At 48.8% G+C, this 23,865-nt stretch overlaps 3 protein-coding genes and 3 long non-coding RNA genes across 11 annotated transcripts in view; 1 reads left to right on the top strand and 5 right to left on the bottom strand.

Moving 5' to 3' along the window:
* Positions 1–725: 725 nt before the first annotated feature.
* On the bottom strand, positions 726–17,480 carry LOC127006326 (uncharacterized). 2 transcript variants are annotated; one of them, XR_007759477.1, is made up of 3 exons: positions 16,806–17,480; positions 2,760–2,989; positions 726–2,605 (listed from the first exon to the last, which is right to left on the bottom strand). It is a non-coding gene; the product is annotated as an uncharacterized LOC127006326 (long non-coding RNA). The 2 variants fall into 2 exon arrangements; XR_007759478.1 differs by having other exon boundaries at positions 726–2,451; positions 2,606–2,989; positions 16,806–17,478.
* On the bottom strand, positions 5,131–6,902 carry LOC127006325 (uncharacterized). Its single transcript, XM_050876151.1, has 2 exons — positions 6,744–6,902; positions 5,131–6,395 (listed from the first exon to the last, which is right to left on the bottom strand). The coding sequence occupies exon 2, from the start codon at positions 6,311–6,313 to the stop codon at positions 5,375–5,377; it is 939 nt and encodes a 312-aa protein (XP_050732108.1). The 5' UTR covers positions 6,314–6,395; positions 6,744–6,902; the 3' UTR covers positions 5,131–5,374.
* On the top strand, positions 6,522–18,588 carry LOC127006324 (uncharacterized). 4 transcript variants are annotated; one of them, XM_050876150.1, is made up of 11 exons: positions 6,522–6,545; positions 9,570–9,711; positions 10,012–10,123; positions 10,728–10,935; positions 11,573–11,775; positions 11,928–12,072; positions 12,962–13,116; positions 13,586–13,760; positions 14,490–14,659; positions 17,487–17,642; positions 18,188–18,588. In XM_050876150.1, exons 2-11 carry the CDS (start codon positions 9,578–9,580, stop codon positions 18,467–18,469), a joined length of 1,740 nt encoding a protein of 579 aa, XP_050732107.1. In that variant the 5' UTR covers positions 6,522–6,545; positions 9,570–9,577; the 3' UTR covers positions 18,470–18,588. The 4 variants fall into 4 exon arrangements, with proteins under 4 accessions (XP_050732107.1, XP_050732106.1, XP_050732105.1 ...); XM_050876149.1 differs by lacking the exon at positions 6,522–6,545 and adding an exon at positions 8,045–8,069; XM_050876148.1 differs by lacking the exon at positions 6,522–6,545 and adding an exon at positions 8,860–8,924.
* On the bottom strand, positions 12,090–12,977 carry LOC127006328 (uncharacterized). Of its 2 annotated transcripts, none has more exons than XR_007759481.1 (3): positions 12,879–12,977; positions 12,533–12,809; positions 12,090–12,319 (listed from the first exon to the last, which is right to left on the bottom strand). It is a non-coding gene; the product is annotated as an uncharacterized LOC127006328 (long non-coding RNA). The 2 variants fall into 2 exon arrangements; XR_007759480.1 differs by having other exon boundaries at positions 12,533–12,621; positions 12,874–12,948.
* On the bottom strand, positions 14,954–16,333 carry LOC127006327 (uncharacterized). Its single transcript, XR_007759479.1, has 3 exons — positions 16,198–16,333; positions 15,363–16,033; positions 14,954–15,203 (listed from the first exon to the last, which is right to left on the bottom strand). It is a non-coding gene; the product is annotated as an uncharacterized LOC127006327 (long non-coding RNA).
* Positions 18,589–21,510: 2,922 nt separating the features above from the next.
* Positions 21,511–23,865, bottom strand: part of LOC127006322 (uncharacterized) — a 5,123-nt gene continuing 2,768 nt past the window's right edge. The window contains exon 2 of the mRNA XM_050876145.1: positions 21,511–23,802. Coding sequence (XP_050732102.1) covers positions 21,645–23,579 — 1,935 coding nt within the window. The 5' untranslated portion in view covers positions 23,580–23,802 and the 3' untranslated portion in view covers positions 21,511–21,644. The remainder of the gene's footprint in view (positions 23,803–23,865) is intronic.

Genomic DNA, 23,865 nt, shown 5'->3' with positions numbered 1-23,865 from the left:
ATCCTGCATTTCTCTCATTAATATAGTGGTAAATGATCCAGGAATTATAATAAAACGTATTTGATCTAATATGAATCGGCGAGTTTTCTTAATAAATGATTCAAAATGTTGTTTAAGACTTTAGGGTTGTATCATGATTTTTAACCCTTGCCCTGTCAACACACCTGCTTGATTAACTCGAGCAGGTAGTCTTTTCCTATATATCTCCATGGGGCTCGAAATTATGGCCCTGTATATGACAACACAAGAGTACTTCGTGGGGTAGGAAGCGAGATCTGAGCGCGTTAATATACCCAATCTTATTATTATTATTATTATTTTTTTTTTTTTACAGCAGAGGACAGTGCAAGGGCGTAAAAAAAAACCAATAATGAAAAAAAAGTCCGCTACTTGCTGCTCCTCACATTCCCTTCAACTTGTTCTCTTCCATCCTCCCTTGTCACACATCAGGCACACTCTGCTGCGAGACTCACACCGTCAGTGGTTCTCGGCACTCCCGCCCACGCCCTGTGTTTGGGGTCTGGCTCAAAAAGGATGGACAAAGTTTTGGAAAGTTTCGTTTAGTCGGCGCAACATCTGTGCTCATATGGCGGAGAGACAGAAGGAGAAGGAAACAGATCCCAGGAGACGGAACACAACCCCCGATTAATATCTGGTAGCTACCCATTTACTGCTGGGTGACAGGGGCGTAGGGTATCGTAAAAAAGGGATGGACACTCAAAGGCTTCCTGCACAACTTTTTATTCCTTTAATCCAGTTTCTCCTCGTCCCTTGAATTAACATCCACTGATACAATGATGATGACAAGCAACCCACCTTTACTAGAAGCGGTGGTATAGTTCCCTGAATTCCACTTCCCCATCATCACACGACGGTGGCTGAATGGATAGCGTGACGGCGCCGCGTTCAGGACGACGTGAGTTCAACCCCCGCCCGGTCCCACCAAGCTGGCATTTTTCAGCCGCCGCCGAGTGGCTTAAAACTACCCACATGCTGTCCAGAAGACCACCTATCAACCCGGACTCTAGATTCTAGGATTACAGATGAACTCCAGGAAGGCAGCATAAGCCAATGCAAGATGGCGCCACTATAAACACTCGCCTGCGCCAGAACGGGCTGGGCCGACCATCAGGATCCACCAGGAAGTAGCCTACCGGCGCAATCGGCCGCGACGTAAAAAATAAATAAATAAATAAAATAAAATAAACACCTGCACCATGAAACACACCCCAAAAAAAAAATTGATTAAGATTTGAAAAAGGGGAAGCAAACACTTTTGATGCCGGGGATTAAAGTGTCTTGGGATACCGACATCGTTTACGGGCTTACAATGGGTCGTCGATGCTGTTCCTGTAAGCCTCGTCGAGATGGATTTTGGTATGAAACGTCAGGTAGCTCTTACGCGTGAAGGCTTTCCCGCACTCTAAACACTCAAATTTCTTCCCAGTGTGAATCGAGTTGTGGTTTTGGAGAGTTGATTTGTGTGTGAACTTCTTTTTACATATCTTGCACTCGTGTTTCCTGATGTCTGCGTGTATCAGCAGGTGAGTTTTCATATAACACTTGCTGATCAACTTCCCGCACTCCCCGCAGACAATCTTCTTCATCCGCGGGCTAACTTTGGGTTGTAGGAGAGCAACTAATTTTCTTTCACGGCCATTACCTGCAGAGGCCTTTTCCCGACCCTTCTTGGAGGGGGTGTTAACGAAGGTCTTCTCCAGGCACTTGTTGGGGGATGTCTTCGCAGTGGTGGGATGTGCTTTGTCAGTGGTAGTGGGGCATGATGACGTGGGGGTAAGATGTGCAATGTTAGTGGTAGGCTGTGCAATAGTATAGGTGGAAAGCACAACACCAGTGGTATGCGACAAGGTACTAATGGGATCTGCAATGTCGGAGGGATATACTATGACACCAGTGGGATGAGTTAAGATAGTGGTGGGATGTGCACTGTTGGAGGTGGCATGTGTTGTGGAGTGTTGATCCAGCAGCTCTTTGGTGTAAAATAGCTTCTTGCATATCTCACACATGTAGACCCGAATCCCAACGTGGGTAAGGGTGTGCTGGATGAGGTGGCTGCTACTCTGGAACACATCCCGGCACTGCAGACACTTGTACTCCCGCTCATCCTTAATATCTTCGAGCAATCCCTCCAGCTCTTCCATCTTTACAGTCAATCCGTTACCCAGTCAATTCCTAAGAGCTTATCGATGAAGATTTCTCCTAGTTCCTATAGATTCCGGGAGCCGTCACTCTTGTCTGTCAGTACATCCTCGATCGTCTCCGAATAGAAGCTTCACCTCTTTCGAATTCCCACTCGCTCCGTTAGCCAGTCAATTCCTGAGTGGTTTTCACACGTGGCCTATCAATGAAGGTTTCTCCTAGTTCCTATAGATTCCGGCAGCCGTCACTCTTGTCTGTCAGTACATCCTCGTCTCCGAATAGAAGCTTCACCTCTTCCGAATTCCCAGTCGCTCCGTTAGCCAGTCAATTCCTGAGTGGTTTTCACACGTGGGTTATCAATGAAGATTTCTCCTAGTTCCTATAGATTCCGGCACCCGTCACTTTTGTCTGTCGGTACATCCTCGCCTCCGAATAGAAGCTTCACCTCTTCCGAATTCCCAGTCGCTCCGTTAGCCAGTCAATTCCTGAGTGGTTTTCACACGTGGGTTATCAATGAAGATTTCTCCTAGTTCCTATAGATTCCAGCAGCCGTCACTTTTGTCTGTCGGTACATCCTCGTCTCCGAATAGAAGCTTCACCTCTTCCGAATTCCCAGTCGCTCCGTTAGCCAGTCAATTCCTGAGTGGTTTTCACATGTGGGTTATCGATGAAGATTTCCACTATTTCCTATACATCTCGGCAGCCGTCACACTCGCATCTCCGCACATCCTCATCTCCGAATCTTGACCTCCTCCGTGCTTGCAGTCCGTCAGGCATTCAGTCGCTGCTCCCCTTCCCTGGTGTGGACTGTGCAGGGCTCATTCAGACCCTGCAGAACAAAAGAACATGACGACATTAGACCCACAGATATGGTCATTACAGGGATGATTGCCACATTAATTAATGTTAAAAAAAACAGGTTAAATTTTCGGATGCTGTTTACCGAAATACCAAGAAAAATGTCAACCTCTGAAGTGATATGCGTGTAATTCTTAAGTGATACCAAAATAGCCTAGTTGATAGCCGGATCTTCTGTTCTCCTCCCTCCCCCACTCAAAAATACGCTATACTGAACCACTAAACCCTTTTTATGTTACTCCTTCATGTGTGTGTGTGTGTGTGTGTGTGTGTGTGTGTGTGTGTGTGTGTGTAAAACAGCAATTTTTGGCAGACAGAATCACGCCCCCCCCCCTCCCCTCACGCTCTAGCCTAGGAACCAGTGCGCGGCAGCTTGATGAAATGATATCCCTCTTTCAACTAACATGCACTGTGATATTGATTGGTGGGCTGTGACGATCTGAAGGATTTCTAAAAATATACGTTATAATCTCTAAATCTCTTTCAAGCCCCTAGACTCTCACCCTCGTATAGTTCGTGTCCCGTGAGTTGTTGGTCACAGGCAGGACACGACGAGGCTGTCACTTGTGGGTCTCGACTGAGTTTGTTTTCCTTTCCTCTGAAGCCTTGGAACTGTCACATTGGATTTCCTCGGGCGCCCTGGTAGCCTATTCCCGAAGTCTGTACGGGTATGTGCCGCCTACTCTTGGACTGGGCAGGATAGGATAGGATAGGTTAGGTTAGGTTAGGTTAGGCTAGATTAGGTAAAGTTGGGTTGGAATCACATGAGGTTATTTTGAGTGGGAATCCCAATGAGAGTATGATACCCACAGAGACTTAGGGAATATACGCCCGGGTGACCATGGGAGTACCACCACTCTTAATTAACCAACGATCTGGCAACAACGAACATGAGTACTTGTAATAGAGCCAGCGTTTTCAGCCATCAAAAGTCTACTGCGGCCCGTATTTTCAAACCCTTCGGCGCCCAAGTACACATATTTGACAAGGCTTTCGTGGGCGTTGTAGGCATTTCCAGGGGTAGTTTAATGACCCTGGTGGTAGTGTGACCCTTCTTCTGTGCCCTGAATGTGAAAGAACACTTATAAACACCCGATTAATCTCCTTCTCGGCCAATGGATACAGTTGAACGAGCTGGTGTACTCCATATCCTGCCACCGCCCTATGCCAAACGTTTTAATTTACTCTTCCTCTGCCCCGATTTCTATATCTCCTGGTTTTTCACTCAGAACTTTTGGCGCCCAGGTGCATATATTTGACAAGGCTTTCGTGGGCGTTGTGGGCATTTCCAGGGATAGTTCAATGACCCTGGTGGTAGTGTGACCCTTCTTCTGTACCATGAATGTGCTAGAACACTCATGAACACCCCATTAATCTCCTTCTCGGCCAATGGATATAGTTGAACGAGCTGGTGTACTCCATCCTGCCACCGTGACAAGGCGGGCGTCGTGTTTGTTCAGGTAGGTAGTTTAACCCTGGTGGTGGTGGTGACCCTTCTTCTGTACCATGCATCCTGCCACCGCCCTATGCCAAACGTTTTAATTTCATCTTCCTCTGCCCTGACTTCTATATCTCCAGTGGGGCTGGGTTTCCACTCCGCTACTCTGGCTGTCCCTCTGTTGGCCGTTCTACGCATAACTCTTATTCATAATCGTCAGGGAGAGATCTTCAACTTTTGTCTATTTCCTAGTCCATGATCGCTTCCCGAAATTGACTTATCTTTCGGCCACTCTCTTGATTCTCGCGGGAGCAGAGTAGTGGGCTTTTTTATTATTGTTTCGTTTTTTTTTTATCCCTTGAGCTGCCTCCTTTGTTGTAAAAAAAAATGTCATACCCAGCATTTTTTCTCTCCATTCCTGTTGAAGTGGAACTCACCCCCCACCCCCCACCCCCCTACACACACACACACACACACACACACACACACACACAGACATTGAAATAATCGTCATATTCATCCTTGCCAAATAGAATATACGTGCTGTGGATGTTTCTTGGTTTCCTTTCTCCCAAAATTTTCAGGCATCAAACTACAAACACTGGTACTCGATTATGAGGCAGGAAAATAAAAAAAGGCTAACATTGGTGTCAGTGGACAATGATACAAGGCCGTGAAGAAAACGTTGATAATTCTCTACACGTAACTAATACAACAGTAAGACTCGGTGCGTGTCCACGATATAAAAGTACAAAACAACGAGACGAATGAGTCGCCGGGAATCACGGGCGACGGGTGGTGGCGGTGGTGGTGGTAGAAGCAGCAATAGTAGACTAGCAGTAGTAGAAGTAGTAGTAGCAGTAGTAGTAGTAGTAGTAGTAGCCGTCCAGTAACAGGCTGGCCAGCAGGGGGTCACAGCTACACACACAGCAGGCGGCAGCAGCGGCACAGCCTGGCCCTGACGGCGCAGGTGACGGAGAGCGCCGCGGTGAGGGCCACGGTGGTCCAGGCCCCCACCAGCGCCGCCACCAGCTTGGGGTAGGTGTTGGTCACCTGGTAGGCGGCGTCCCGCTCGTCCAGGTTGTGGCGGCAGGTGTGCGGCGACTCGTTCCAGGACAGACTCAGGTCGAAGGAGATGCAGGTCTGGCGGAACCCCTCCGTCAGGATCAGGGCCCCCGCCAGGGCCAGCACCGTCTGCAGGGCCACCAGCGCCAGGGTCACGCCGGCGTAGACGCGGGAAGCCGTGGCGGCGGGGGCGCGGCCGTCCGTGCGCCAGACGTGCAGCACGCAGGTGTGGGCGGCGGCGAGGGTGAGCGCCAGCGCCGCCACCAGCAGCGGCAGGAAGGAGGTGGTCTTGCAGGGGCCGAGGTCCTCGTTGCCCCAGTACACGCCCAGGCCCGGCGGCACCCGCACGAACAGCACGCACACGCCCCCGTCAGCGCCCCGCCGCCGCCACGACCCCGCCACCACCGCCATGCACACGCCCTGCACTACCGCCGCCGCCGCCGCCGCCACCTGCATCACCAGGCACGCCACCTCCAGGCGCGCCGTGGCCGTCTCCTCCGTCAGCGTCGTGTGCCGGAAGAAATGATCCTTCTCGTCCCTACGCTGCCCCCGGGGCCGCCGCGGCGCCCCGCCGCCCCGCAGCGGGGAGCGGCGCCCTTCCGGCCGGGCCAGCGGCGCCTCCTCCCCGGGAACGCCCAGGTCGGGGCGGGGCTGCGGGGGGGTCAGCATGCGCGGGGGGGAGTGGTCTTCAACATCGCTCCAGTTGGGTGAGCTGTCCCGGCTGTGGGGGGGGCTGGCAGGGGGGGAGCGGCGGGGGCTGCGGCCACGGGGCGGGGGGCTGGCCCCCTCCATCACCACGGGGGCTGCTGGGGGTCACACTCAGTACAGCAGGCAACCACGGGCAGCAGCAGGAGCAGCAGACACCCACGGGGCCCTGCAACAACACATGTCAACACAATATACGCCTGAGTGAGGCCCGTGTGGACCAATGGATGGTTGCTATTGGGATGGTGTGCGTGCCAGCCCGCACCGCCCGCCACACCACGGCTCACACACGAACACACTGGCTACGCGCATTTCAAAAGTATGAGGAAAAAATGTTACTCTACAGAAAACAATGTTACTAGGCCTAGGCAGTGGTGGGAATGTCTATGGTTATCACTGAGTCTGCCTACTAACATGTTACAGTGGAAGATATTGTATCCTTGAGAACCAGTGTGTGGGGACAGCGGGTGGGGCCAAGACGAGACATACACACACACACACACACACACACACACACCTCTTGGGGCGGCAGAATTCGCAGCAAACTTGTATTCAGCGTGAGAGAGAACCACCACTGGAATATTGACACTGCAAACACCTCCACCACCACAACCACCACTGGAGGAGGAGAAAGAAGCAAGGGGAGGGGAGGGAAGGGGAGGGAGGGGGGGAGACTAGTGTGTTCCGGCTCCAATCTTGCAATCTTATCTTGAACGCCTGATAACGACAATCTCTTATCAATACTGACGCACCGAAAGTTACTATACAGTGGTCAGCGCGCAATAGATAGATAGATAGAGAGATAGATAGATATAGATAGATTTTTTTGAAGCAAGGGAGGCAGGTCAAAGAAAGGAAAAAGCCCGCCAGACGCTGCTCCGACCGAGAGAGAAAAAAAACGCGAGGTCAAGAGAGGTCAAATTAGGTCAACATAGATATACAGGTAAATAGAACGATAGATAGATAGAATCACAGGTAGATAAATAGATAGATAATTAGGTAGGTGGCCAAAATACAAAGACGAATACAGACATAGGTAGATATTGATAGACTGATAGGTAGATTAAAAGACAGAGAGGTGAGTAGATAGATACATAGATAGAGAGGTGAGTAGATAGATACATAGATAGACATACATACAAAGATACATAAGGGCTGTATTACTAAACATTTCGTTGCCCAAGCTCACATATTTGACAAGGCACACACACACACACACACACACACACACACACACACACAAAAAAAAAAGACGAGATTTTAGACATTGAAAATTCGGTATAGGTGTGTGTGTGTGTGTGTGTGTGTGTGTGTGTGTGTGTGTGTGTGTTTGAGACACACGACACACACACACACACACACACACACACACACACACACACACACACACACACACACACACACACACACACACACACACAGACACACTTGTTTCAGTCTCAATCGGTCTCAGTCGTATAAGGGATTGGCTATGGGTGATTGCCCTGCCCAGGACACTCCATAGAAAAAGGGGGAAAAAAAACTGTTCACTGATATCCTTCCAACACATACGGCCACATTTTTAGTTAAACATCTCGGTGCGCAAGCTCTCCTATCTGACAAGGCTTTCGTAAGAGTTTCGGGGATTTCCCGGGGTAGTTTTTTGACCCTGGTGGTAGTATGACCCCTTCACCAACCAAATAACTCATGGATGTCTGTAATAACCTCAGTGTAGTATATAGGATGTGTCAAGTCTTTCCTCGTCCAACATCTACCCACGGTCTTGCGGAAATAGACAGAGAGGTGCTAGAGTCATCAAACTAAATCCGCAATGTCCATCCATCCTGCCACCTTCACCAGCCAAGTAACTAATGGATGTTTGTAATAAGCTCAGCGTACTATATAGGATGTGTAAGGGCGGGGATGGCGACAAATTGAGGGATATAATCATCACCAGACAAGTAGTCCAGGATGAGATAGATTAGCTAAAGAAAATAAGTCGCCAGGTCCTGACGAAATATTTCCGCGAGTATTAAAGGAATGCATGGAGGTACTCAGTGAATGTCTGTAATAAGCTCAGCATGCTATAGAGGCTGTGTTAAGTTCCCTCGTCCAACATCTACTCATGGTCTTACGGGCAGAGAGACAGAGAGGTGCTAGAGTCATCAACTGCACCAAGTTTCGCTTTTCTAAGTCCTAGGGAGGTGGGTCAGGGGAAATCTTTAATGAACGCCCCTTGTACTAGTATAGAGGATGTGTTAAGTCTCCCTACGCCCCACATGTTCTCACGGTCTTATGGACAGAGAGACAGAGAGGAGCAAGAGTCATCAAACTGAAGTCCCACTGCTCATCCTGCACACTTCACTAAGTAACTAATGAATGTCCGTATTGTATAGGATGTTTTAAGTCTTCCCCCGTTCAACATCTTCCCACGGTCTTACGGGCAGAGATAGAGAGGTGCTAGAGTCGTCAAACTGAATCCGAATTGTCCGTCACGGTGAGTTTCAAGACACCTCCCCTCTCCACCCGATCTCTCTCTCTCTCTCTCAGCGGCGAGAGAGAGAGAGAGAGAGAGAGAGAGAGAGAGAGAGAGAGAGAGAGAGAGAGAGGCATGGAGGAGATAACACAATCGGCCCTTCATAGGACGTCCCGAGTGTGTGTGTGTGTGAGTGTGTCCCTTCAGTTAGTCTTACAGTGACCACGTACCGGACAACACTTGGTAGGAGTAGTGTTGTTAGTGTTAGTGATGGTAGTGTTATTATTATTATTATTATTATTATTATTATTATTATTATTATTATTATTGGTGGTGGTGGTATTTTTGTTTTTTCAGTCTCCTCATTATTATTGTTATTATTATTGTGTTAGTAAACGTAGTAGTAGTAGTAGTAGTAGTAGTAGTAGTAGTAGTAGTAGTAGTAGTAGTAGTAGTAGTAACTGTTGTTGTTCCTACTACTACTACTACTACTACCACCACTACCGCTAATTCTACTAACCTACTGCACGAAGAAAAAACATAAGGTCATTCCTGAAAAAATACAACAACAACAACAACAACAGCAACAACAACAACAATAATAATAATAAAAAAGCACACACATCAAGACTAGTGACCAACACGTCTTCAAACCATATGGCGGGATAGCTTATTAAAATTTTAGGCATTCACAGTCCCCGCTGCACACCGCTGACATAAGGCTGGCTGGGTGGGAGACAGCGTAAAGTTCATTGACATAACGTATCAGACTCCCATGACGACAATTTCCCAAGGTCACGGATCAGAGTAGTAGTAGTAGTAGTAGTAGTGGCAGTAGAAGTAGTAGTAGTAATAATAATAATAGTGACGGTAATGTGACCCCGTTAGAACACAAGATGCTGGGTCGAGGTCAGGTCAACGCCGGGGCTCGCTGGCTGGCGCGGCTCAGCGGGTCAAAACAGAGACTAGCGCCGCGGGTAATGACCTCACACGCCCGCCCGATGACGTCACGCCCTACTCCGGAACTACGGTGAGACTAAAATAATTAAATACTAAAATAATAATGGTGATAATAACTCAAGAATGTGGTAGTAGTAGTAGTAGTAGTAGTAGTAGTAGTAGTAGTAGTAGTAGTAGTAGTAGTAGTAGTAATAACAGCAGCAGCAGCATATACAACCACTACTACTACTACTACTACTACTACTACTACTACTACTACTACTACTACCACCACCACCACCACCACTACTACTACTACCACTACTACAACCATCACTACAACTACCACCACCACCACCACCACTACTACTGATGACCTCCACCCTTGCAGACGGGATGGAGATGACCTCGTGTCCTGCCTGGGTCAGCTCACCCCCATGGACCTCAACAACTACGAAGCTCTGGACCAGGCCGCCGCGCGCTGGGGTCATCACACCGCCCTGGTCAGTGAGAGGTCATCTGAGGTCATTGGGGGGGTCATCTGAGCCCCTGAGGTCATTTTGGGGGATCATCAATGAGGAAGGTTATCTAAGTTTATCAGAGGTTTTGAGGTCATCTGGGAATGAGCAAGGTCATATCTGTGTCATCTGAGGTCACTTGGGGATAATTTAGGTTATTTCTGGGTCATCTGAGGTCATTTTGGGAGACATTCGAGGTCATTTACGCCATCTGAGGTTATTTTGGGATAATTTAAGTTATTTCTGGGTCATCTGAGGTCATTTTGGGAGTCATTCGAGGTCATTTACGTCATCTGAGGTTATTTGGGGATAATTTAAGTTATTTCTGGGTCATCTGAGGTCATTTTGGGAGTCATTCGAGGTCATTTACGTCATCTGAGGTTATTTGGGGATAATTCAGGTTATTTCTGGGTCATCTGAGGTCATTTTGAGAGACATTCGAGGTCATTTACGTCATCTGAGGTCATTTTGGCATTACTAAGGTCAGTTTGGGGTCATCTGAGATAATTTAGGGGGTTATCTGATGTGATTGAGGGTCATCTCGGTCATTTGTGAGGTCATCTAACCCTAACCTAACCCCCTCCCCCAGGAATGCGGGGTGACGGGGCAGACCTACAGTTACGGGGCGCTGCGGGACGCGTGGCGGCGGTGTGGCGGGGCGCTGCAGGGGCGGGGCGTGGGGCGGGGCGATGTGGTGTGTCTCCTCATGCTCAATTCCCCCGCCTTCGCCGTCATCTTCCCCGGGGTGTTTGCGGCCGGGGGAGTGCCTTCACCCATCAACCCAACCTTCACGCCGGGTGAGTGGGGGGCGGGGGGAGGTGGTGCGGATGGTGGGGGAACGGTATGTGCCTGACCCACCTCAATTTAACCTAGCCTAACCCAATTACATAACCTAACCTAGCATACATGGGGGAGGTGGTGGCTGAATGGATAGCGTGACGGTGCCGCGTTCAGGAGGACGCGAGTTCAATCCCCGCCCGGTGCTACCAAGCTGGGATTTTTCAGCTGCCGCCAAGTGGCTTAAAACTACCCACATGCTGTCCAGAAGACCACCTATCAACCCGGACTCTAGATTCTAGGATTAAAGATGAGCTCCGGGAGGGCAGCATGAGTCAATGCAAGATGGCGCCACTATAAACACTCGCCTGCGCCAGAACGGGCTGGGCCGACCATCAGGACTTACCGGGAAGAAGCCTTGGGCCGACCTTCAGGATCCACCGGGAAGAACCCTACCGGCGCAATAGGCCATGACGTAAAAAAATAAATAAATAAATAAATAAAAATACATAACCCCTTGAAAAGCCAAGTGTGTGAATAAACAGACAGAGAGGAGGAGGACCTAAGAAGCGATACAAAGCGTTACAGGTCAAAAGAAGAAGAAGAAGAAGTCCTAAACCCTTTCTAACCAAATCTAACCCAGCTGGTCTTCCCTAGGTGAGGTTGCCCGCCAGGTCGAGAACAGCTGCTCCAAGATACTGGTTGTGGACGCGAGGCTGGCCGCGCTGGGGGAGACTGCCCTGGCCCTCCTGCCCCACCCCCGCCCCGCCCTCCTGCTGGTTGGGGGCACGGAGGGGGGCCGCGAAGACCTCCTGGCCCAGGCGGAGGATAAGGGAACGCCGTTTGCCAAGGATGTGGAGGTAAGAAGATGTGGAGGAGGAGGAGGAGGTGGAGGACAACAGTTACGGCCTTCAAGAATAGATTAGACAAGTGTTTTGAATCCAACCAGCAACCAAGATATTACTCATTGTCGTAATAACGCCCTCTCTCTCTCTCTCTCTCTCTCACACAGGTGCAGGACGAGGACGCTTGCACACTCTTCTACTCCAGCGGCACTACAGGCCCCCCCAAAGGAGCCGCCACCCGCCAGGTCTCCATCAGACACAACCTTCCCGCGGTGCTGCACGAGAATGTCAACGCCAGTATGCCGGCAACCAGTACGTATTTGTCCATATATTCAGCATTCGTATATAGGCCCTTCCTAACGTCCGCTTCACCTGACTCGACCTGACCTGACCCGCATGCATACTCCCAACCCATATACTACATAGCCAACCTGACCTTAAACTTTGCTGGTTGGGCCTCACCTGGAGTATGCAGTGCCGTGTTGGTGCCTCTATTACGGCAAGGATATAGATTCCCCCAGGACAGTACAGTGTTGGTGCCTAATCTATTTAACCCAACCTAACAGAACGAAATCTAACCCAATCTTACCTAACCTTACCTAACCAAACCTAATCTATCCAACCCAACCTAACAGAACCAAATCTAACCTCACCTAACAAAACCTAACCTCATCTAACCCAACCTAACAGAACCAAATCTAACCTCACCTAACAAAACCTAACCTCATCTAACCTAACCTTACCTAACCAAACCTAATCTATCCAACCCAACCTAACAGAACCAAATCTAACCTAACCTAATCTAACCCAACCCAATCTTACCTAACCTTACCTAACCAAACCTAATCTATCCAACCCAACCTAACAGAACCAAATCTAACCTAACCTAACAAAACCTAACCTCATCTAACCTAACCTTACCTTACCTAACCAAACCTAATCTATCCAACCCAACCTAACAGAACCAAATCTAACCTCACCTAATCTAACCTAACCCAATCTTACCTAACCTTACCTAACCAAACCTAATCTATCCAACCCAACCTAACCTAATCTAACCCAACCCAATCTTACCTAACCTTACCTAACCAAACCTAATTTATCCAACCCAACCTAACAGAACCAAATCTAATCTAACTTAACCTAACCTAACCCAATCTTACTTAACTTAACCTAACCCCCCCCCCCTTGACCCCTACAGAAGACTGGCAGGAGACGGTGATGGGACTGATGCCCTTCTTCCACGCCTGGGGCATCTACAGCGTCCTCAACTGTTCTCTGGTGCAAGGCTGGAAGGTCGTGACCCTGCCCACCTTCCTGCCCGACCTCTTCCTCGACATTATCAAGAAACACAAGGTAAGGAGGAGGAGGAGGAGAGGAGGAAGGGGAAGGAGATGAACAGCAAGAAGGAACAGGAGGAAGGGGAAGGGAAAGGGAGGAAGAGGAGGTAGAAAAGGAAGGAAAGGGAGAAAGAGAAGAAGGAACAGGAGGAAGGGGAAAGGAGGAAGAGAAAGAGGAGGAGGAGGAAAGGGAAGGAGAGGGAAAAAGAGAAGAAGGAACAGGAGGAATGGGAAGGGCAAGGGAGGAGGAGGAGGAGGAAGAGAAAGAGGAGGAGGAGGAAAGGGAAGGAGAGAGAGAAAGAGGAGAAGAAGGAGGAAGAAGGAAGAGAAGAAATGTGAATGTATGTGAATGTGTGTGTGAATCTATGGGTCTATATATCTATGAGTCTGTTTATCTATCTATCTCTCTGTACGGTATATAAGCACATTTGTCTGTCTGTCTGTCTGTATGTAACCTCCTGCCCCCCTCCCCCCCTCCCCCCCAGATCGGCATCCTCCATGTGGTCCCCCCGCTGCTGCAGTTTCTGGTGGCCCACCCCAACGTGACCCCGGTTGACCTCGCCTCGCTAAGGGTGGTCATGTGCGCAGCTGCCCCCTGCCCCGCCATCGCTGCCCAAGCCCTCAAGGAGAAGGTCCCCAATCCCATTTTCTTCCAGGAGGGTGAGTGGATGACGTACACACACACATACACACACATATACATACATACATACACATATATACACATTAGATTTTCTCCTTTTTCTTTTATTTTCTCTTCCTCTTCTCTTTTCTCCTCCTCCTTCCTTTTCCTTCTCCTCAGTCATCTTTTCACCTCAAACTGTCCTCTTCTTCTTCTTCCTCCTCCTCCTCCTCCTCCTCTTTTTCATACCTCAAGCTCATCTTCACCTCCTCCTCCTCCTCCTCCTCCTATTTTTTCCTTCTCTTCCTTCTTCTCTCTCCCTCTCATCCTCCTTCATCTCTTCTTATACCATACACTAACCACTAACCTCCACCTCCTCTTCCTCTTCTTCTCCTCCTCCTCCTCTTCCTTCTCTTCTTGTCGTCCTTAATCCTCTTCAAATCACAAACAATTATAACATCATCTTCCTCCTCCTCCTCTTCCTCCAACCCCTCTTCTTCCTCCTCCTCCTCAAATCACAAACTAATCTCCTCTTCCTCTTCCTCCTCCTATTCCTTCTCTTCTTGTCTTCAATCCTCTTCAGATCACAAACTAACAATCTTCTTCTTCCTCCTCCTCTTCCTCCAACCCCTCTTCTTTCTCCTCCTCCTCCTCCTCCTCCTCCTCAAATCACAAACTAATCTCCTCCTCCAACCCCTCTTCTTTCTCCTCCTCCTCCTCCTCACACCACAAACTAACCTCCTCCTCCTCCTCCTCCTCCTCCGCAGCATATGGATTAACAGAGACAATGCCCACTCACTTCACTCCCCTGGGACATGAACGCCTGGGCTCCTGTGGGCATATCCTCCCCGGGGTACGAGCCAGGGTGGTGGACCTCGCCTCCGCCTCCCCCGTGGGCCCCAACACCCCCGGGGAGCTCTGGATCAAGTCGCCCGGGGTGAGTAAATGGGGGAAGGGGTGAAGGGTGAAAGGGTGAGGGATGAAATGAAGGGTGATGGGTGAATGAGTTGTATATATATTTTTTTCTCTTAATAAATAAATGGGTGAATGGGTTCTCTCTCTCTCTCTCTCTCTCTCTCTCTCTCTCTCTCTCTCTCTCTCTCTCTCTCTCTCTTCCACTTTCTTCATTTCCTTCTCTCTCTCTCTCTCTCTCTCTCTCTCCTTCTCTCTCTTCCACTTTCTAATTTCCTTCTTCTTTAGTATCCGTTTTTCAATATCCTTCCACTTTTTTTTCTAGTTGTTTTTCTTTCACTTATACTTTTTCATTTGTTTGTTTGTTAGCACACTTATTATATCGTTGTCCATTTTTTTATTTCCTTCCATCTCTTCCACTTTCTAATTTCCTTCCACTTTTCCACTTTCTAATTTCCTTCCATCTTTTCCACTTTCTAATTTCCTTCCACTTTTCCACTTTTTAATTTCCTTCCACTTTTCCACTTTCTAATTTCCTTCCACTTTTCCACTTTCTAATTTCCTTCCATCTTTTTCACTTTCTAATTTCCTTCCACTTTTCCACTTTCTAATTTCCTTCCACTTTTCCACTTTTTAATTTCCTTCCACTTTTCCACTTTCTCATTTCCTTCCATCTCTTCCACTTTCTTATTTCCTTCCATCTTTTCCACTTTATAATTTTCTTCCACTTTTCCACTTTCTAATTTCCTTCCACTTTTCCACTTTCTAATTTCCTTCCACTTTTCCACTTTCTAATTTCCTTCCACTTTTCCACTTTCTAATTTCCTTCCATCTTTTTCACTTTCTTATTTCCTTCCATTTTTTCCACTTTCTAATTTCCTTCCACTTTTCCACTTTCTAATTTCCTTCCATTTTTTCCACTTTCTAATTTCCTTCCATCTTTTCCACTTTCTAATTTCCTTCCATCTTTTCCACTTTCTAATTTCCTTCCACTTTTCCACTTTCTAATTTTCTTCCACTTTTCCACTTTCTAATTTCCTTCCACTTTTCCACTTTCTAATTTCCTTCCACCTTTCCACTTTCTAATTTCCTTCCATCTTTTCCACTTTCTAATTTCCATTCATCTTCTCCACTTTCTTATTTCCTTCCACATCTTCCACTTTCAAATTTCCTTCCACTTTTCCACTTTCTAATTTCCTTCCACCTTTTCCACTTCCTTATTTCATAAACTGATCACAAATGCGTTGATATATATTACGAAATGGTTTGCGTGAGTGATGATTTTTTTCTCATTTTTCTCGCTTAGAGGGGCCTTTAAGAAACATGATCCCCGTAGCTACCAGGTTAAGTTCGGGTTTTTTCTAAATATACATGAAAGCGCACCTGATTCAAACCTAACCTAACCTAACCACAGTAAATCTAACAGCCGCACCCCAGACCACAGCTGCCGCCCAGACTATCTTCTAAACAAATGACGCTGGCAAGGATGTGTTCAGTCATCGTTTTGCCTAAGTTCAGGTTGTTTCTAAATATACATGAAAGCGCACCTGGTTCAAAGCTAACCTAGCCAGAGGAAATTTAACAACGCACCCCAGACCACAGCCGTCGCCCAGACTATCTTTTAAACAAATGACGCTGGCAAGGTTGTGTTCAGTCATCGTTTTGCCTAAGTTCAGGTTGTTTCTAAATACACATGGAGGCGCACTTGGTTCAAAACTAACCTAACCACAGCAAATCTAACAGCCGCACCCCAGACCACAGCCGTCGCCCAGACTATCTTCTAAACAAATGACGCTGGCAAGGTTGCGTTCAGTCACCGTTTTGCCTAAGTTCGGGTTGTTTCTAAATAAATACGCCCCCATATCACAGTTAATGGGCATCTGTTTTCGTACCCCATTATAATACGGGTGAAGTTATAGACATTTACTTGGATTCTTAAGTCCCGGGTTTTCCCCTTCAAAGAATTATATGTCCTGCTTGTCTATATGATTCTTGCATTTGTATTTAAAACCTTAGCATTCTAGTATAAAAATAAGAAATGGTAGACCAACGCCGCACTAATACTAGGTCCCCACTGGCTTAGAGGTAATATTATACAGTAAACTCCTTCCATAGACTCCTGGCAATCTTATATTTTCTAATCACTATGTTACGAGGGTTAAATCACATACCTGACTCCTTTCTGGATTGATTTTACCGAATTTTTCCGCATCCACATCGGCAGGCTTGTCTTGGTCCTGGTCTAGGTTGGTCGCTTTGTTTACATGTGTGTGTTGGGGAATTCTACTTTTTAACGGCACACTTTTAAGGATTTCCATGATTTTTAAGTAATCGGCTACTTTTAAGGAGGGGATAATTAACGTGGAGATGAAATATGAGAGTGTGGTTAACTTGCGATAGTGAATAAAGATATTACTACGCAAATTATATGGGAAAAATCAAAATAACTATACTTCGCTCTGCTCTGAAACGCCATTAGCTTAAGCATTTTCATTAATTTTCACTAACCAGCAACTTTCAAGGAGAATAATTAACTTAGAAAGGAAAATGAGAGTATAGTTAACGTGTGACAATGGCGAATTACAATCCAGCACAGTTTATTTGGGAAAAATATCAAAATAAGCAAATTTCCCTTCACTGACCCCACCGATGCCAGATTATCGTACTCAGAACATCGTATTTTCCGGCTTCTGACCCATTACTGTTGCCAAAAAAACATCAGTAATTAATGATTATAAAGATACTTATAAATGAGTCTCGTTCTTGGGGTGGAGGAGACCGTTTGGGGGTTGGAAATCGGCAAATATGATAGACTGAGTACGACAATCTAGTAACGACGACTCTCCCCCAAGATGATGGCGGGCTATTTGAACAACCCCGAGGCCACCAAAGAGATAATCACCGAGGACGGCTGGCTCAAGACGGGTGACGTGGTGACCTACGACGAGGACGGCTACTTCTTCGTTGTGGACCGCATCAAGGAGCTCATCAAGGTCAAAGGTATCCAGGTGAGGTCATAGTGCATTGGATTTTTTTCTGTTAGGGTATATTTCCGTTTACGAGTGCCTTACTATACCAGTGTTTTGACTTACGAGCAAAAAAATCACTATAAATGCCTTGGTTTACGAGCGGTGACTTGGTGTACGAGGAACCTGTTTGTACAAGGCAAAAGATGTGAGCGTCGGTTCTAGGTCTTTGTTCGCCGCAATGCGAGAACACTTAGAGCGGAAAACAGTGGGAATAGGGTCTCAGTCCGCCTTGTACACTCGCCGAGGTAACACCCGCGCGCTTATGTTGTGCGATCGTTGTTTTCAGTACCAGTGTGCGCGTTTGTTTTGGTTTGCGAGTCGTTTTGGTTTGCGAGTCGTTTTAGTTTGCGAGTCGTTTTGGTTTGCGAGCAAGGTTCTGGAACGAATCAAGCTTGTAAACTGAGATGATTATATTCTCATTCTTATCAGGAGTAGTTGTTGCTGTAGTTTTACTGGTTATTATTATTATTATTAGTAGTAGTAGTATTGTTATTATTATTATTATCCCCCGTTTTCTTTGCCAGGTATCTCCCACAGAACTTGAAGTGGAGCTCCTCAAAATGCCGGGGGTTGCGGAGGCCGGGGTGGTGGGGGTGAAGGACGAGAGGGCCGGTGAGGTGCCGAGGGCTTTTATAGTGCGCCGCGACCCCAGCCTGACGGAGGACAAGGTCGCGGAGTACCTGGGGTCTCGGGTGGCGCCTCACAAGCAGCTGGCGGGCGGGGTGAGGTTCGTTGAGGAGCTCCCCAAGAGTCAGACGGGGAAGTTACTGCGGCGGGTACTACAGAAGCGGGCCGAGGAGGAGTGACAGGAGGCCATGACGATAGATACCAAGAGAGAGAGAGAGAGAGAGCGATGATTGTGACGATGACGATAGAGATACCAAGGAAGAGAGAGAGAGAGAGAGAGAGAGAGAGAGAGAGAGAGCGTTACATAAGAAATACATTGAAAGATAAGAAATACAGAGAGAGAGATGACTATAGAACGATGACTTTATATTATGATTTAGGATGATGGGTTATGGTAACTTGAAGGTGACGCGGTTGATGACTTAAGATAGCGATTTAGACGATGACTGAAAGTGATGACGATGATGATGGCGACTGAAGATGATGACTATTGATGATGATGACGGTGACTGAAGATGTTGACAAGATCTATGATGATGATGATGGTGACTATAGATGATGATGATGACTGAAGATGGTGATTTAGACAGTGGCTGAAGATGCATGATGACGTGATGACTAGAGCTGATGATGATGACTGAAGGTGATGATGATGATGACTGAATATGGTGATTTAGACAGGAGATAATGATGATGACTGAAGATGGTGATTAAGAGTGGCTGAAGATGATGGTTAGGGATGATGATGACGATGATGATGACTGAAAATGATGATGATGACTGAAAATGATGGTGATGACTGAATATGGTGATTTAGACAGAAGATAATGATGATGACTGAAGATGGTGATTAAGAGTGGCTGAAGATGATGGTTAGGGATGATGATGGTGATGATGACTGAACACAATAACTTGCATATGAAAAAAAGTTGTTAAGGAATAAAATACGAAAAATACAAAATTAAAAAGTTAGAAAAAAACAATATGGAAAAAAGAAACAGCTGATTAGAAAGTGACTAAACTTTTCTTAATAAATCTAAGGTGTTTTTCTTCTCTCCAAATATGAATGCAGAAACACAAAACAATAACAATAATGATGAAATAAATAAAAAACTGACAAGCAACACTACTTAGCCTATTAGTGTGACCCTTCCTCTGTACCAAGAACTTAAAGAACACATATTTAACAAGGTTTTCGAAGGAGTCAAGGGCATTTCCAGCAGTAGTTTCATGACCCTGGTGGTAGTCTGACCCTTCCTCTGTACCGTGAACCTAGAGAAACACATTTGACAAGGCTTTCGTAGGTGTCAAGGGCATTTCCAGCAGTAGTTTCATGACCCTGGTGGTAGTCTGACCCTTCCTCTGTACCGTGAACCTAGAGAAACACACATTTGACAAGGCTTTCGTAGGAGTCATGGGCATTTCCAGCAGTAGTTTCATGACCCTGGTGGTAGTCTGACCCTTCCTCTGTACCATGAACCTAAAGAAACACTCATTAGGACCTCGATTGACCCCCTCGTTGACCTTTAAAATAGATTATGTGAAAAGCGAAACTGTATATAAATCCAAGCACTGACTGACCGGCCAAGGGGAGGGAGAGAAGGAGAGATTACATAAACACGACCTTGATACCAAAGAGTTTTATTAATACCATACTTGGCCAACATTGAACAGGATAATATATATACACATCAGGGGAGGGGGGGTTGGAGGAGGAGGAGAGAGAGAGAGAGAGAGAGAGAGAGAGAGAGTGTTACATAAGAAATACATTTAAAGATAAGAAATAGATAGATAGATAGATAGAGAGAGATACCAAAAGAGAGAGAGAGAGAGAGAGAGAGAGAGAGAGAGAGAGAGAGAGAAAACAAAGAAAAAAAAAGAGAAAGTAATGAAGAGAGGGAGAGAAAAATAAAGAAAGGAAAACAGAAAAAGAAATAAAGGATAAAAAAAAAACAGATAGAGAGAGAGAGAGAGAGAGAAAACAAAGAAAAAAAAAGAAAATAATGGAGAAAAATAAAGAAAGGAAAACAAAGAAAAAGAAAATAAAGGAGATAAAAAAAACAGAGAGAGAGAGAGAGAGAGAGAAAAAAAGAAAGTAATGAAGAGAGGAGAAAAATAAGAGAGAGAGAGAGAGAGAGGAATAATACTGTTGGGGTTTTGTTGTTTTCCAGTTTCGGCAACACTCAAAATACAAATCTTTAGAAGTGGTTCGCTCACCTTGACATCTATTAGTAAAAGTATGTGTGTGTGTGTGTGTGTGTATGTGTGTGTGTGTAATCTCTTACCCCCTAGCTCTCTTATCTCTCACAAACAACAACTTCCTAATCTTTTTATCTCTCTTTCTCTCTCTGTCTGGCTGTCTCCTTTCCTGTGTCTCAAGTCTGTCTGTCTGTCTGTCTCTCCGTCTGTCTGTCTGTCTCTCACTCTCTCTCTCTCTCTCTCTCTCTCTCTCTCTCTCTCTCTCTCTGTGTGACCTAATATGCAAGGGAGGAGGAGGAGGAGGAAGAGAAGAAAAATATTAAAGAAAATGAAGAGAGAGAGAGAGAGAGAGAGAGAGAGAGAGAGAACAATTGTGGCTGTCTGTCTGTGTATGTATGTATTCATGTATACATGTATGTACACCACTAGCTGCCAATATGTACATACTTACGCACACACTCGCTCATACGCACACACACAAAATACTGGTCAGGTTGGGGTGTTTGTGTGTATGTGTGTGTGTATGTAAAATCATTCATGTGCGCTTTCTTTACCTCATGTACGCGATTCATGTACACACCACTGACCTCCACAATACTTTGGCATGAAGACGTACACACTCATGTACGTGTGGTTTTCTATGTGTACTTTTCTCATGTGCATTTTTTATCCACTGAGCGTACATGTGTACATATGTACGCATTGAAATACGTCCGTGTGCACGCTGGAAGTCCAGGAGTATTATCCATGTATGCAATAATAATACGTTCATGTGTACCTTACAAAGTCATGTACACATACTAGTGGGTCTGTGTGTACCTGTTAAAGTCATGTACAAATTCTGATAAGTCTGTGTGTACCTTTCATACAGTCATGTACACACAATAGTATGACTGTACTTTCCAAATAGTCATGTGCGTATTTTTGTGGCCGTGTGATCCAGCACTGTAGCCAATGCCAGCTGTGTCCATGGCCTGCAGTGCCACCAGAGCCTGCAGCCTGCCAGAGCCCAGCAGTGTGGGTGGCTGCCCCGAGCCCAGCAGTGTGGGTGGCTGCCCCGAGCCCAGCAGTGTGGGTGGCTGCCCCGAGCCCAGCAGTGTGGGTGGCTGCCCTATCCTGCAGTGGTGGTTGGCCAGGGGTGAGGGGCGGGGGTGCCTAGTGGTCGAGGCGGCGCACCCTGACGCGCTGCTTGTAGTGGTACTCCTTGAGGTAGGTGTTGAGGGCCTTGGGCAGGCGCAGGCTGTTGATGCCGTCGTAGGTGGTGGCGGAGCAGATGGCGGCGCGGCAGAGGTGCTGCAGGGGGAAGGGGAAGGTGCGTGCCAGGGGGTTGGTCAGCATGGGCTCAAAGAACATGCAGCAGGAGGGGTCCTTGTAGTGCTCGATGAGGCCGCACACCGTCTCCGAGGCGAACACGCCGGGGTCGTGCGAGTCAAAGCTGAACTTGTGGTTCCACTGCTCAATGCGTGCGTGGAGGGAGCGGCCGTAGCGGCGGAAGGACACGGAGAAGAGGTACTCCTCCTGGGCACTGTCCCGCAGCAGGAAGGTCCCCTCGGGGCGGTTGTCCAGGAGGCGCTCGGCCTCGTAGCGGTCCATCTTGCCCCAGTAGAAGACACAGTTGGTGATGGACAGCAGGTCCGGCACCAGGCAGTGGATGTAGTCCACCTGTGTGTGCACCGTGCGCTGCAGCAGCGCCGCACAGCCCCCCGCGTCACCCCCAGTCAGCCGCCCCACCTGCTGCAGCAGTCCCCCTGGACCCCCCAGGCCCAGGCGCAGCGAGCGCTCCAGCAGCAGCTGCAGGTCCAGCATGGGGTTGTAGGCCAGCGGCACTGTGCTGCTGCCGCTGCCGGTGCTGCTGGTGGTGCTGCTGTTGCCGCTGCCGACGCCCAGGCTGGTGGTGGTGTAGGTGGCAGTGTTGACGGTGGCGGCGGTGGCGTTGGAACTGTTGCCGGCAGCAGCAGCAGCGGCGGCTGCGGCGGCCTGGTGCAGCTGTATCTGGTGCTGGTGCTGCAGCTGCAGGTGGGTCAGGGTCAGGCCCGCCGCGGCCGCTGCACCAAAGCCTGGCGGGGGCTCCACACCCTCCGCCATCTCCCGCGCACGCTCCTGCCGTGCCCGCTCCTCCCAGTCCTCCACGGGGTACGCCTCAGGGTTGAACCGGGACAGGTCAATGACCGGGGCACGCAGGGCCACCGCCCCACCAGGGGAGGATGCCCCCTCCTCTGGGGCAGGGGAGCGGGCTGGATGGAGGTGCAGGTGGTGGTGGTGGAGCAGCGGGTCAGGCTCAGGACGCCTCAGGCTGGGGCACATGCAGCCCCCACACCCCATGGTGGCCCCAGCCCCGGCCCCGCCCCCCGATGCCTCAGCCTCAGCCTCGGCCTTGGAGGGGCGAAGGCGACAGTTGAGGCGCAGGGTCCAGGGGGCCTTCTTCTTCTTGGCCTGGGGCGGGGCATCCCGGGTCGGGGCTTTGGCCTTGTGGCGGTGACGTTTGGGGAAGGTGAGGGTGCGCAGGCGACTGCCCCGTGGGGGGGAGGGCCTGCCCTCCACACCCCCAACACACTCCACCTCAAGCTGCACACGCACCCTGCAGGATGAACACCAGTGGCTGCATCCTGGACCTGCCCCGGCCCCTGCCCCCACCCCACCCCGCGGCCCACAGCTGCACCCACCAGCCGAGGGGTTGACGCCCCCCGGGGGTGAGGGTGAGTCTGCCCGCTGGTGGTGGTGGTGGTAGTGGTGGTGATGGGGGGGCAGGGAGCGTGGGGGAGTCACCACCACAGGGCGGGGCGGGGCAGGGCTGGGGTCGGGGCTGCGTGCCGTGCCGTACAGGGCTGCCGTGGAAGACAGGCCGCCGCCGCAGCTGCAGGAGGCTGTGCCACAGCAGCCGGCCTGCGGCTGCTGCTGCTGCAGGTGGTGGTGCAGGTGGAGGTGGTTCTCCCGCTCCTGCTGGGCCTGCTGCTGCTGCTGCACACGCTGCCGCACCTGCTGGGGGCTGGTGGGGGGCTCTGCGGCACCGTCCATGGGGTGGGGCAGATGTGGGTGCAGGGGGTGGTGGTGGTGGTGATGGTGGTGATGGTAGCTCGACCCCTGGCCCATGGCTGGCGGGGCGGGGTCACGGACTGCCCCGCCTCATGCCTGGTGATGTCCTCCGTTATACCGCCGGGGCACGACTGGCTAAGCTGGGGCGGGAAAAGGCGGGGCACTGTGAGGCTGAGAATGCGGGGCACAGCACACTCCTTAGGTGACTCGTGGGGCGCCTTACTCCGGGGCGGGGCACAACACACAGGTGGGCTGACAGTGTTGGTGTGTTGCTTCTTGCCTGGAACACAACACAACACTCATTACCAACACACCCTCTCTCTCTCTCTCTCTCTCTCTCTCT

The sequence above is a fragment of the Eriocheir sinensis genome, chromosome 32 (genome assembly GCF_024679095.1).
Source record: "Eriocheir sinensis breed Jianghai 21 chromosome 32, ASM2467909v1, whole genome shotgun sequence".
In the NCBI taxonomy this organism is placed as follows: domain Eukaryota; kingdom Metazoa; phylum Arthropoda; class Malacostraca; order Decapoda; family Varunidae; genus Eriocheir; species Eriocheir sinensis.
The sequence above is the reverse complement of the archived record's forward strand: the minus strand, read 5'-3'. Positions and strand labels throughout refer to the sequence as shown.